This window comes from Lissotriton helveticus, chromosome 5_1 (genome assembly GCF_964261635.1).
Source record: "Lissotriton helveticus chromosome 5_1, aLisHel1.1, whole genome shotgun sequence".
In the NCBI taxonomy this organism is placed as follows: domain Eukaryota; kingdom Metazoa; phylum Chordata; class Amphibia; order Caudata; family Salamandridae; genus Lissotriton; species Lissotriton helveticus.
Window position 1 is genome coordinate 849,562,352 of NC_136065.1, and position 14,064 is coordinate 849,576,415.

Consider the following 14,064-nt stretch of genomic DNA (forward strand, 5'->3'; position numbering starts at 1 on the left):
GACTTAGCATTCTGACGCATTTCAAGGTTTACAATTTCTTGTAAATCTAGAAATGCGTCAGAATCACTGGGTGTTACATGGGAACACCCCCAGCAACACCCACGGCACACCCCTTTCATGTAAAGTGATGTGTGATACGGGGCTGTATTTACAAGGCCATGAAAAACCACGCATGGTGGCTTTACATGGCCTTGTAAATATGGGGCAGCACAGAAAGTGAAGCACCAGTGGCGCAAGGGGCTTGTAAATATGCCCCTTCATACCCATGAAGTCCTGGTCTTGATGAACATGCTGGTAAGTAGAGGCTTCAGGGAGTGCAAAAAATAAAGGCATGAGGAAAGATATTGCCACAAAGCGTTGAACAAAGCCATAATAATTTAAATGTCTCATGACCTTAACAGCCCTTACCTCCGAGAAGCAGTGATACCATAAGATCAGAAGAGGCCTTCATGCTGCACATATCGCGTGTCTGTGTGCTGTCCTGCAGTCGGGTTAGGATCTCACAGAGGTTCTCCTGCACTCCTTCTTCAACTAGCTGAAGCTTTAGTGCATCTAGAGAGTTCCAAAATATTTACAAGCCATGTAATTACAGCCAATGGGAATCGCCTAAACATTATAGATGGAGATTGCCATAGAAAAATCTCACTGTTACTTTTCCAAATTGCCTGATAGAAGTCTAAAGATTAACAGTTAGAAGAGATTTCTATGTGAATAGATCTACAACAGACTATTAGTCCATTCATGTTTTGAGACAATATTACCAAATTGAAAGTGCTTTAAGGAAGTGAAGTACAAAAAAACACAATATGGTTATGTACTCTGTGGGACCCCGTCACAGGACTTGTATGTAGAGCTTTAGCCTCCCCTCCCCTCACATATGATACGTACTTACAAATAATTTCTTAGGAGCTCACCACCAACACTGCCCAATGCCAGGTTTCCTGCATACCATGGTTGCCTAATCTTGATTCCACCTCATGCCTTTTTCATACACCACCCTACACATCCTATATCTTTAGTTCACTCTACAGGTTCTTTTTTATCCCTGATTTCTCCCTTTCTCCCAATTCCTCTATCTTTTTTTCCTCCTTGTTTCTCCCTGTCGTTCTCTCTCTTTTTTGGAATCAGTCTGATGTGGAAAAATCAGTGCAACTCCCAAAAAACGATTTAGGGTTTTGAGCGTTCTGATGAGTTCTTGGAAGTTGCCATACAGCCAGCTCAGTGAACAGTGCCTGTGGCTACACCTGCAAGGATGGAGTTTGAGCTGACCAACCTGGATAACTACACTGTGGCTGAGCTCAAAGAGTTCTGCAAAGAGAGGGGACTTTCAGCCATTAGAAACAACAGGATGTCGGAGCTCCAGAAGGCTCTGAAGGCCTGATGCGGAAGTTCATCAATCACTTGAAGCAGCATTGGACCAGGACTAGGATGATGATGTGGTGGAGCAAAAGGAGGATCTGGGTGCAGGTTCTGGAGTGCAGCCCACAGGTGAGGGGAATGACTTGTTTGCTGAATTGGAACTCCCTCCCAGAGAAGAAAGCAGTATGTTCTGAGGAGCTGGCAGAGAGGAAGGATGCAAAAGAGTTCAGGCTGCAGATGGCCAAACTCAATATCAAGAACACATTCCCTGATCATAAGTCCTCAGGGAAGTTCACCGCCAAGTGATATGAGTATCACCGGGCCGAGTACTTCAAGGGTGATGCCAAGTGTCCAAAGAGGCACAATCCCCCCCCCTTATTGTTGGCAGACACCAGGGCTGAAGTGTAATGCTTGGGGAGGAGATTGCCCCAATTAGAATGGGGGGGGGTGCAGAGGTTACCCTTTGTCCCTGGGTGATGGAAAGATGGTGCCAAGGGCCCACATGCCTAACACTAAGAAGTACAGGCATTAGCTCACCATCAATGGATAGCGGGTGGAGGCTCTGAGGGAAACGGGAGCCAGCATGACAACAGTCACGTTTCATCTGGTGTCCTCAAAGCAAGTAATCCCAAATGTATTCCTCCAGGTTATATTAGCTTACAACCATAAGAGTCACTAGCCAGTGACCCTGGCTCTCTTTGAACCGGTTCCTTGAGGATAGTTGTGAGTCCATCAATGTATATGGACTGTCTGTTGTATAATGACATGGAGCACATCATCTGGTAAGAGGTGAAGCTCTGGTTCCACCTGGAGATGTTGGGGTTGCCTGAGTGGGTGTTCCTGAACACACTTTCCATGGGCGCCAGAGAGGGTAATCAGGAGGACCTGGAGCCTGGAATAATGGCCCATGTACTTGTCAAAAAGCGGAAGCGCAAGTGGTGTGGGAAATCCACTCCAGAAAGTACCCCAATCAGGGATGAGGCTGAGCCTTTGAAAGTGTGGGCATCACCATTGTTGAGCCTCTGGGCCCCAAGACAGCCCTAGGCACCAGGTTCATCCTGATCTTAGTGGAGCTTGTCACCCAGTACCCAGAGGCTACACCTCTGAGGACAGTGTCTACCCCTGCCATAGACAGGGCACTGATGGGGATCATTACCTGAGTGGGCTACCCAAGGAGATAGTATCGGTCCGAGATACCAACTTCATGTCAGCATACATTAAGTCCATGTGAGCAAATGTGGGGTAACCTTCAGGTTCTCCACACCCCATCATCTGCAGACCAAAGAACTTGTCGAACGGCTTAATAAGAGCCTCAAAGGCATGATCATGGGTCTGTCAGAAACCTCAAGGCAGAAGTTGAAGGTCTTCTTGCCTTGCCTTTTATTTGCTTACAGGGAGGTACTGCAAAAGGTGCTTGGATCACCCCCTTTGAACTTCTGCACGGTCATCCTGTCAGACGGCCTCTCATCTTGGGCCCTCCACACCCAGATGAAGTGCTTCTGGAAGAAGATGAAGGAGAATCTGAAAGCTAGCCAGGAGATTATGAAGCTCTGGTAGCAAGAAGGCCACTCTGGATGAGTTTCAGCCTGGCCAAAAACTATGGGTGATGGAGCCTGTAGAGTTCCAAGTTCTGCAAGACCAATAGTCTAGGACCTATGAGATGAAAGAGCACAAGAGGGAGGTCACCTACCTGGTGAACTTCAAGACCCCCAGGAGCCCCTTGTGGGTCCTGCACAGCAATTGCTTCAAACCTCACCTTGAGAGGTCCGCGGTTATCATGGTCCTGGTCACGCATGATGGAATGGAGGAGGAGAGGGAACCTCCCCCTGACATCCTTTTTTAAAAGGAGCAGGATGGGTCAGTGGAGGGTATCAACCCCTCCCCTACCCTACCCTAGAGATATAGAGGGACTGTTACCAAGTGTTGGGGAAGTTTGCCTCTCTCCTCCCTCACCCCAGGGTTCACAACATGGTTACCCATGATATTAACGCTGGTGACAGTATGCCTTTAACGAATAAGATCTACAGGTTATCTCATAAGATGAGAGGCAGCATAAAGGTGGAAGTCTCCAAAATGCTAAAACTGGGGGTAATTGAGCTCTCAAGCAGCCCTTGGTCCAGGTCAGTGATGCTGGTCCCCAATATTGCCCCTCCCGGTACCAACCCGAACTCTGTTTCTGCGTGGATTTCAACGGGATCCATGTAGTTACTAAGACATCATCCCATCACCGAGCCAATGAGCTCATTGATCTGATGTCTTGGTACTGGCTGACCACCTTGGCCAAAGAGAGGTCTGCGTTTTATACACCAGAGGCCCACTTCCAGTTTTGCGTGATGCTGTTTGGGTTGAAGAATGCCCCTGACACCCTCTGTAGGTTGGTCAATTAGGTCTTGGCAGGGTTGAAGAACTTCAGTGCTGCCTACATAGATGACATTGCAGTCTTCCATTCCAGCTGCGGGGCACACCTATGCCACCTCAGGGAAGTGCTTCAGGCTCTGCAAAAGGCATGACTGACTACCAAGGCTAGTAAGTGCCAGATAAGGCAGAGTTCCGTGTTCTACCTGGGTTTCAAGTTTGGAGGGGGCAAGGTACAGCCTCTCTAGGCCAAGATTCAAAGCATTCTGGCTTGCGATCCTCGCAAGACCCAGACATAGGTGAAGGCCTTCCTGGGCATAACCGGCATTCCAGGAGATTTGTCAATCGTTATGGCACAATTTTTGATCCCTTGACAGATCTGTCTTTTAAGATGCAGCCCAAGCAGGTGATCTGGATGGAGGCTTGCTGGAACGATTTTGATACCCAGAAGAAGGCCATGTGCACTGCACCCATGCTCAAGGGCCCTGATGTCTCCCAAAATTTCATCGTGCAGACAGATGCCTCCGATCAAGGCATAGGGGCTGTGGTGTCACTGCTAAATGAACAGGGCCTAGATCAACCAGTAGCTTTCATCTGCAGGAGGTTTCTTCCCAAGGAACAGAGGTGTAGTGCGATAGAACTGAAAGCATTTATAGTGGTCTGGGCACTAAAGAAGTTAAGACAATACCTGTTTGGGGCTCAATTCCAAGTTCAGACAGAGCACAGAACCCTCAGATGGCTAATGCAGATGAGAGGTGAGAATCCCAAACTGTTGAGTTTGTCCAGCTCCCTACAGGGAATGGACTTTACGGTGGAGCTTCGCCCTTGAGCTGATTACGCCAATGCTGATAGTCTCTTTAGGTTCTTCCATCTTAGTCATGAGAACTCCCATGAGGGTGAGTAGTTCTCTTTGCTTTCAACTAGGGGGGTGTCACATGTTAGACCTGGCATCTCTGGTGCGGTATTCCCACAACTTTTTGCCTTCAATCCTCCTATTTTTTGCTGACTTTAGGACCCTGCGAACTTTACCACTGCTAACCAAGTCTTAAGTACGTGTGCTCTCTTCCTAACACATGGCAACATTGGCTTCCACCCAGTTAGCACATTTAATTTACTTATAAGTCCAGAGTAAAGTGGTATTATCTGTAACCAGGGCCTGTAAGTATAATGCTAAGCATTATACTTACAGGCATTGATTGTGCCTCCCACTTAAGTAGCCCTTTTTAATATGTCTCAGGTCTGCCATTGCAGCCTTTGTGTGTAGTTGTAAACTGCCACTTCGACCTGGCAAAATAAACTTTCTTAGAGGGCTAAACCTTCCTTTTAAATTCATGTCACCACTAGAATAGGCACTTAACAACCCACAGGGCAGGGTGCAGGGTGCAGAGTGTTTAAAAGTTGAACATATACGTTTAACTGTTACATGTCCCGGTAGTGAAAAACATTTACATTTGTTTTTTACTTCTGAAAGGCTTACCTCTCCCATGAGACAACATTGGGTTACCTTAGTACATTTAATAAGTTAGAACTTTCAATTGAGAGTAGGTAGGACGGTCGAGTTTGGTGTCTAAAGAATTGTAATTTAAAAAAGGTAAAGTAGGAATCTAAGTCACAATTCTGAAAATGCCACTTTTAGAAAGCTAGAAGGTAAAGGTGCCTACAAGGGATTCATTTAACAATTATTGTTCAAACTAACTCTTTCTTGGTTTGGGTGACTTCTAATGACAACCATTGAAAAAACTAAAAAGAATTAAAAAAAACTTCTTAAGAAAAAACTATTTTAACAGCAAGGTGTATCAAAACCAGAAATAAATTTTATATTTAAAAAAATTAAAGTAGGGGTACAAAAATAAAAAAATAATCAAATCAAAAACACACATATATTAAACATACAAAACATCTTGATTCTCAATGTATAAGAAAAACATCTTCATTAGTTCAAAACAATGGGTGGCACCTGCTGTGCTGCTCTGCTTCTAGAAGGACTGCTACTCTGTTGCCCTGCTGCCTTAGTGAGATGGACTCAATCTGTATCTTGAACCTAGGACCACTTGAGAGACTCCAAGGGCTAGTTAGCTTGCCTTCTGACCAGAGCCTCAGTGACAGAAAAGGCTCCAACCACCATGAACCCTGCATCTAGGCTCTGCCTGCCCGGAGTCTTAACCCCTTAGGTGTTCTGGACCCTTGGAAGTGAGCCTGAAGGTGCTCTGCCAGCCCAGCTGTGGTCCTAGAAGAACCAAAGCAGTGCATCCCAGCTCCTCGGAACCGCAGCTTCGCGACACATCCTCGACTAAGGACCTCGCATCAAGGCCCCACTGCTCCTTGGGAACGCCATCGCGTGATGCATCCTCGATGTAGGACCTATCAATGCTCTGCAACCTGTATTTAAGGCACTTTGTTCAGCTGGCCTATCTTGGTCCCTGTATCCGGCCCTGGCTCCATCTCGGTTGGCTTGAACTTGTGACTTTGCCGTGATCTGATGTGACCAAATAACCACAATTTGTGTTTTATGCAGACTGGGCCCAGTTTATTGATATGCATGCGCTTGGAAGCTAGATCCTCCCTCCTAATCGCCATCAAACAGCAAGATGGGGGAGAGATAAAAGCACGAAGGGAGGCCTATAAGAAGATTGTTAAAGTTTCCAAAAGGGTTTGGGAAGAAGGGACGTGGGAAGGCCTACTGGATGTAGCAAGAAAGGGCGATCAGAGTACCTTTTGGAACTTAGTGTCAACAGGGAGGCAAGAAGGCTATTGTCCAATCGAGACCAATATTGCTGCAGCAGACTGGGTTGATCACTTTTCCAGCCTTTACTCTGAAAAGGGAATGGATATTGATACCCTGCATTTCTTGTGGCACAACGTATTAGTAGATGGGGACAAAGAGAATATCAGAGAAGGAATCCCATCTATCACAATTCTGGAAGTAAGCAGTGCAATTAGTAAGCTCATTCCACACAAAGCCCCTGGGATGGAGAAGATCATGGGTGATCTGTTCCTAAGTGAGAACACCGTTTGGAGCCCATATTTCACTTTACTCTTTAATGCCATCTTGTTAGGTGCACCAATTCCCTCAACTTGGGCAGGGGCAGAGATTATACCAATCCATTAGAAAGGTCTCCCCCTCGCAGCCGTCCAACTATAGGCCGATCTTCTTAATAGACACCTCACACAAGCTGTTCAGTAGAATAATACTTGAAAGTTACAAAAATGGATGATTCTAACTCCATTACAGGCGGGTTTCCTGGAGTGAACTAGTACTGTGAACCAGGTCTTTCGACTCCAACCTATATTCTGTAAAACTGTGGGTTTGAGAGGTGGTCGGCACTATGTGTTTTTTGTTGACTTGCGTTCTGCATTCAACCTGGTCCCTAGGTCCACATTCTGGCAGGTTCTGGCTGAAATGGGTGCACCCAATAAGCTCTTAGCTATCCTAATAAATCTCTATGAAGATAACTATGCCCTGGTCTGTTGTGGCCAACTGGGTGAGCTGACAGAAACATTCTGTGTAACCAGAGGGGTAAAACAGGGTTGTGTTTTTGCCCCTACCCTGTTTATGTCAATGACCTTATCACATATCTCAACCATTCGGGCTGGACTGTTGCCATGAGGCACAGGGTCAGACTGCATATGGCCATGTCTGAACTGGGGTGGCAGAGTGAGCTAAAGAACGGTGATGGATTAAACCCAGATCTGTTGACTGGGTGTGAGTGTTTGGTTGGTTCAGATGCTCCGTCCATCACCACCCCCTTTTGTACCACTTTGTTCGCCATGAAATGACAGTGTATGCTCAGACGTGAGTCCCTTGCTCACTTTGCCACTGGATTCAAGCAAGTCGGGCTGAAGACGACTGAAATGCCAGAAACCGGTCCTCGGAAGCTTGTTTCCGGTCCAGGAAAGGCATGGCTTGGCAGTTCAGGCTGGACTGTTCCCATGAGGCACAGGGTCAGACTGATTTGCATATGGCCATGTCTAAACTGGGGTGGCACAGTGGGCTAAAGAACGGTGATGGATTAAACCCAGATCTGCTGACTGGGTGTGAGTGTTTCATTGGTTCAGATGCTCCGTCCATCACCATCCCCTTTTGTACCACATCTTCGAGGCATTAGGTTTTTCCTGCCCTAATGTTTGCCGACGATATATTGCTACTGTCTAAATCAATAACGGAGCTTAAAAAAATCTCTGACTGTTTTGAGAACTTCTGAAGGCAAAGGGGCTTGGGAATAAACGTAGCAAAAACCAAATACACAGTTTTAAGTCCCGGCCGCTCTCGAGATCAAACCCTAAGCTCAAATGGTCCCCCATGGAACGTGTGCATACCTTTGAATTCCTGGGACTGGCCCTCATAGGGCAGCTATATTGGCGGTGCCATATCGAAAGTTGTAGGCTTAAACTAGATCAAATCACCGGGGGTTGTCCAAAGCACAACGAGAATCTCGCTTTCACCCAATCTTGACAGTAATTCAAATAAACAAACAGCAGGCCCTTGGAATAGCCTTATATGGGGTGGAGCTTTGGGGCTCTAAGGATATGATCAAAATGGTAATAGTGGAAAATCGATTTCTACAAAGGCTGACAGGTTTACCAATGAACACCCCTTTGCTTCCTCTAAGGTTAGATATGGGACTCAAGCACAATTCAGATAGGGCTTAAGGGAGACCAATCTTTTATTGAAGACATATTTAGGCTAAACCTGAGCTCCATTCCTATCGTGAAGTGTTAAAGGAAGTCCTAGACATCCCTGGGTCAGAAAGCATACCTTGGATCAAGTACGTAAGTGAGACACTGGGTATGATGGGGTGTGGGAACCTGTGGGATAATCAGTAGGTAGCTGCCTCAACAAACAAATCATTTTTAAAGAGAAACTATGGACAGTATAAATTGTCTCAATTGTAAATTTGGCAAATTGACCGATTACTGTCTTTTGAGGAAGGACGAATTTAAGCTAGAACAGTTTCTTGATGAAATTGAACGCCCAGCAGCAAGGAAGTTATATCTCCAGTTTCGATACAGTACACTACTGCTTGCATCCTTCACCACCAAATGGGCCGAGACTCAAGAGACAGTCAGGTTCGCATGCCCCTCCTGTAGGTATAACAAGAATCAGAAGAGCATGTTTTGTTCTTCTGTCCAGCCTACTGGAAAGGAAGGAGAAAATGGTTAGCCTCTGTTTGTCGGAATCTAGGAGTCAGGAAATTTGCAGAGGACTTTCATATTTTAAAATCAGATTTGAGCAAAAGCCTGGTTTTTGCTGTATACAATATTTGTTAATTATGTGGAGGATTAGGCAAAAGTTGAGCCAACAACCAATGCCCTTGCTTTCACTAGGCTCTGTGTCCACTCTAATTGTACAGCACATTAAATACTGGTGGAGGCCAGAGTGTACTGAACCATGATGTAAAAGAATTTGACATGATTTAAGACTTGTTTTAAAATTCTATGCATCTAACTGAAGGCACCTTTAATCCCAATAATTTTGTTCAACTGTGTATTTTAACCGTGTTTTATGACAAACTGCTGGAAAAATGATTAGGCATTTTAATCTGACTACCTCAAGTGTTATAACCTATCCTAAGGCTTCGGTAATTTATCAGCCCTGTCTCTGCAAATGACACAATGGACTTTTCTAGTCCACATAACGAAACTTTTTGCCGAGGTTTGATAGGGTTGTACAGTAGGTACATGCCAAACACCAAAGGTATATTACTGTAAATTCAATTTATTCGCTTGCTTGTTCCGATTTTAATTCAAACAGCATAGATTGCATCTGAATATGTTTTAATATTTGTTTCTGTACTTGTATGGTTCAACGAGTCGAAATAAAGTTATTGCCTGCCTGCTTTTAAGAAGTATTTCCATTTAAATCTTTAAATTCCATATCTCCGGTTTTACTGATTTTGTCTTTTTGGTGTCAAATAATTGATTACATTTTCCTCTATTTTTCTAACTTGATGTGGAATTTTTCTTGTGCTGTATTTTCACTTTGTTGCTGTTTGTGTGCTGCATAAATACTGTCAACGTTGTCTCTAATTTAAGCCTGACATTTTTGTGCCAAGCTACCAAATGGTTAGGCACAGGTTAATTTGGGGTGTACTTGTGTTGCACCCTGACAATAATTTTGGTTGCTGCTTGAGTAGGGCTTCACCCCCTTCAACCAGTAATCCAATTTTCTATACCTGTGTACCAATGCATAATGTCTATAAAATGGCCCCCAATTCATAGTTTGAGTAATACCAGTAGGTCATTGGTTCAAATGACGACCAGTGGTTAGTCAGATTTTCATAATTTTGAAATGGGTAATAATTGTTGTATAGTAGTAATGCCTCTCAAAACAACAGGACAGTGCAAGGCTATGTTAGAGGTTTAAATTAATATTTCTCTTTAACCAAAGTTTCACCCTATTACTGTAGACTGAATTATAATTATGTCCCTGATGTGGGTCAGTCTCCTTCATGCAGCAAAATGAATTACACAATGTGTGAAACAAGATAGTGCGAATGTTCATTAGACTGGATTGCAGATTTCTTAATTTCATTGCACGTGGAATTCTTCACTGTATATGTAAAGAATAGGTCAGTATGTTTGTCTGATTTGTGGGTGGTAAACTTCGCTCTCTGTGATTCTGAGTGGGCTGGTGCTCCTACACCCTATTATCACAGGTTTTGGAACACGGGTCCTCTTTAATGGGGCGGTAAGTTTGTCTGGTAAAATCATGAGGCTTTGGCTGCAGCAGCAGACAGGACTCTGTTCCCATTTATGTACTTGTAGTGTGAGCAGGCAATGTTCATCTCAGCCAAAAGTTAGCTTGTCTTCCCCACCCACCTCCCACTTTCTCCAACCCCACTCTACACAGAGTTTGCAGAATTCACCTCATCAGCACAGGTGGTAAAAGCATGCATTAAACCCCATAGAACTTGGAGTTTTTGTAATTCCCCATTCGAAGGGGATTAACTTGCAATTGCACATTACTGGTGTCGTTTTACTACACAGTAAAGTACATTTTGTGTGCAGCTTTACCACCCTGCAAGTACCATGAAGCTTGACAGCAGGTTCCTTGAGTCATAAATATCTGTTTTGATTGGCCGGGAGGAGGTTTTAGAAGACACTTCAGCATCCCGTACACTTTTGCCCTTCTCATTGTGGTTATAATCAAGCAGACCCTTCCGGATCCAATTAATGTTTCCTGTCATTTGCTGTAACTTTACGAGGGAGTGCTGCTATAACCCCGGTTTGTTGATACAAGGCCACCCACTTGTAGCTGCTCCCGCTCCGCGGGTGCCGCTCGTCATTTCAAGATCAAGGGAGTGCTGCCCTTACCTGAGACATCTGTTGCAGCGCCGAACCTTGTTTCTTCCTGGACACCTTGCTACTGGCTGAAGGCGGGACTGCGAGGACCAGCCTGCAGTGCGGCGCTGATCGGCCGCAGCTGGTCGTCTTTCCGCCCCCTCCCCGCCGAACTAAAAGCGGGCGGCGAGTATACCTGTTGGCTGTCATTTGCTGTAACTTTACGAGGGAGTGCTGCTATAACCCCGGTTTGTTGACCCAGGACGGTGCTCTTTTCCTGCAAGGCCACCCACTTCTCGCGGCTCCCACTCCGCGGGTGCCGCTCGTCATTTCAAGATCAAGGGAGTGCTGCCCTTACCTGAGACATCTGTTGCAGCGCCGAACCTTGTTTCTTCCTAGACACCTTGCTACTGGCTGAAGGCAGGACTGCGAGGACCAGCCTGCAGTGCGGCGCTGATCGGCCGCAGCTGGTCTTCTTCCCGCCCCCTCCCCGCCGAACTAAAAGCGGGCGGCGAGTATACCTGTTGGCTGTCATGTGCTGTAACTTTACGAGGGAGTGCTGCTATAACCCCGGTTTGTTGACCCAGGACGGTGCTCTTTTCCTGCAAGGCCACCCACTTCTCGCGGCTCCCGCTCCGCGGGTGCCGCTCGTCATTTCAAGATCAAGGGAGTGCTGCCCTTACCTGAGACATCTGTTGCAGCGCCGAACCTTGTTTCTTCCTGGACACCTTGCTACTGGCTGAAGGTGGGACTGCGAGGACCAGCCTGCAGTGCGGCGCTGATTGGCCGCAGCTGGTCCTCTTCCCGCCCCCCTCCCACCCCTACCTCTATATCACAGACATTTCCCCCGGGCACGCGGGACGTGCCCGGGCAAAGCCCGGGCCAAGGGTGGGCCCATTTGTGCCCGTTCGAGACCGAACTGGGCCCCCCTTTACACCCTGAGATTGTCTGATTTGTGAGTTCATTTTGTTATCTCATAGAATCTGTCTATATTAATCTATTCATCTGTATATTAGACGTGTTTCAGTGCTTACGCATTGGGTTCAGTTTTTATTATGACTACTCGAGGCCCGCAGAGCAAAACGGCAGCAGGGGGGGATAAGCTAACAGGCCCAATAGATAGTTTTATCATAAGGGCAAATTCGTTCATCGATCAAGGGATAACTCTTATGGAACGTAGAGTTTCCCAAGACCTTGCCTTGGCAAAAAGATCGTCCTTGGGTCTTATATCAGCTGCTAGAACCCCTGAGAAGGCTAGGGAAATAGGCCTTGTACATGCCCATGCCGATGTTCACAGTGTTCCAAAAGAGGTCGATCTATCAGTATCCCAGCTCCTAACCGATTCTCAACTAAGCCTGGCTTTGGAAAAAACCCCGGAACTAACTATGAATTTATCGATAGACGACAACTGCACTAGGCAATCCAGGGGAAGGAGGGACGGTGCCATACCAAAGAAAAAAAAGGACAAAAAGAAGAACACAAAAAAAGCTGGGGAAACACATGAAGTATCCGATAATCATAGGGAGGAATCTGACCAACCAGTATTATGGGGCTATGGCCAACTAGAACTGGATTCGACAAACGGGGATGCCAGTTCAGTAATTGTTGAGGCCCCTGCCATTCTTGTTGGAGATTCTGACAATGACGAAGTCGATGGGTTACTTCTAACTAAAATGGATGAGCTACTTAAACTTCATCTCTCCCCTCTAGAGGTTAGATTGTCCTACATAGAAAAACAGTTCGCTGACTTATGTGCTCTCACCAAAAACGCATCAACTAAAGTAGCGCCCAAAAGTGGGGCCAATAAACTAAACCAATCAACAAAATTAAAAAATAATAAACCCGTGGGGCTTCCAGCTAAAATTATACTTACCCCAGTGGTGCCTGCAAAATCGAAGACCCCCGTAGATACAGAGAAGAATAAGGGAGATAATACCAAAAATCCTAGCATACATCCCAGCCAGGAAGGAAAACCACGCGGGGCCCTGTCTGTACCTCCTACCAGAGAATGGAATAGGGGAGGAGGAGAAGGCAGACCAATTGTGAATTTACCGCCTGAGTCGACCCCCTACGTGGTGGTTATGACGGGGCTCCCAGAGTTGGCTGACCACACGGAGGAATCGAACTGGTCATTGAATAACAAGGTCCAACACTGGTTAAACAGTAACAGACCGCTCCCGCTAAACCGATCGAGCAAGATTTTAATGGTGCGCAGGGTACACTGGTTAGGGAAGGAGAGGAAAACAACCCCGGGTGATTGCATTGTGGTAAACTTTGAGGATCCATACACGGTTGATCACATTTGCTCTTGGAACTTGCAAGGCGGAACTGAAGGTATTGATACCAAACGCCTCTCTTTTTTCTACCCCCTAGATGGCGTCCTGGCCCCAATCATGATGATTATGAGGGTAATTGGCGAAGAGTAGGTCGACGAGACTGGGGGGCGATTGGGGCGGTAATTTTAATTTCAATAGAGATTCAGCCATTAGAGACACCTGGAGATGTATTCAGACTGCCAATAGATTTGGTTGTCTGGAAATGATAGACTGACTGTCCCTGGCTCCTGAGGGTAAGGATACTGACTTAGTAGTAAACCCCACCACTTCATGCCCCACAGTAAATGGGAATTTCAGGCCAGGTACTCCAGTGAACACCTATCCCGAGATGGCTAAAACGAGTAGCCCAACTCGAAGCGAGATACCTATTCAGAATGTGGGGGATGATGATGATAGAGCGGCTCACACATCTAGTCTAAGCCGTATCCCAACCCCTATTACACAAGATGCAGGGATACCACGAGATGCCCAAAGAGTTAGGATGGGTCTACTATCATTGAACGTAGCGGGTCTCTCAAATAAAACAAAGGACCCAACATTTCTGGAATTTGTAGATAAGTTTGATGTAATCTGCCTCCAGGAATGCTGGGAGAAGGCTGAGATACATCTAGAGGGTTACCGCACACACTTTTTAGCAGCACAACCCAATAATAGAGGCAGATGTTCTGGGGGGTTATGTACCTTTATATCCAACAAAATTAATTTAACCACCAATTGTTTAACCATGGGGGGG

General features: G+C 46.0%; 1 protein-coding gene across 1 annotated transcript in view; it reads right to left on the reverse strand.

Moving 5' to 3' along the window:
* LOC144753418 (rap1 GTPase-GDP dissociation stimulator 1-like) overlaps positions 1 to 14,064 on the reverse strand; it is a 591,335-nt gene that overhangs the window by 102,968 nt on the left and 474,303 nt on the right. Inside the window, exon 7 of the mRNA XM_078641113.1 lies at positions 409 to 552. Within this exon, the coding sequence (XP_078497239.1) occupies positions 409 to 552 (144 nt within the window). The remainder of the gene's footprint in view (positions 1 to 408; positions 553 to 14,064) is intronic.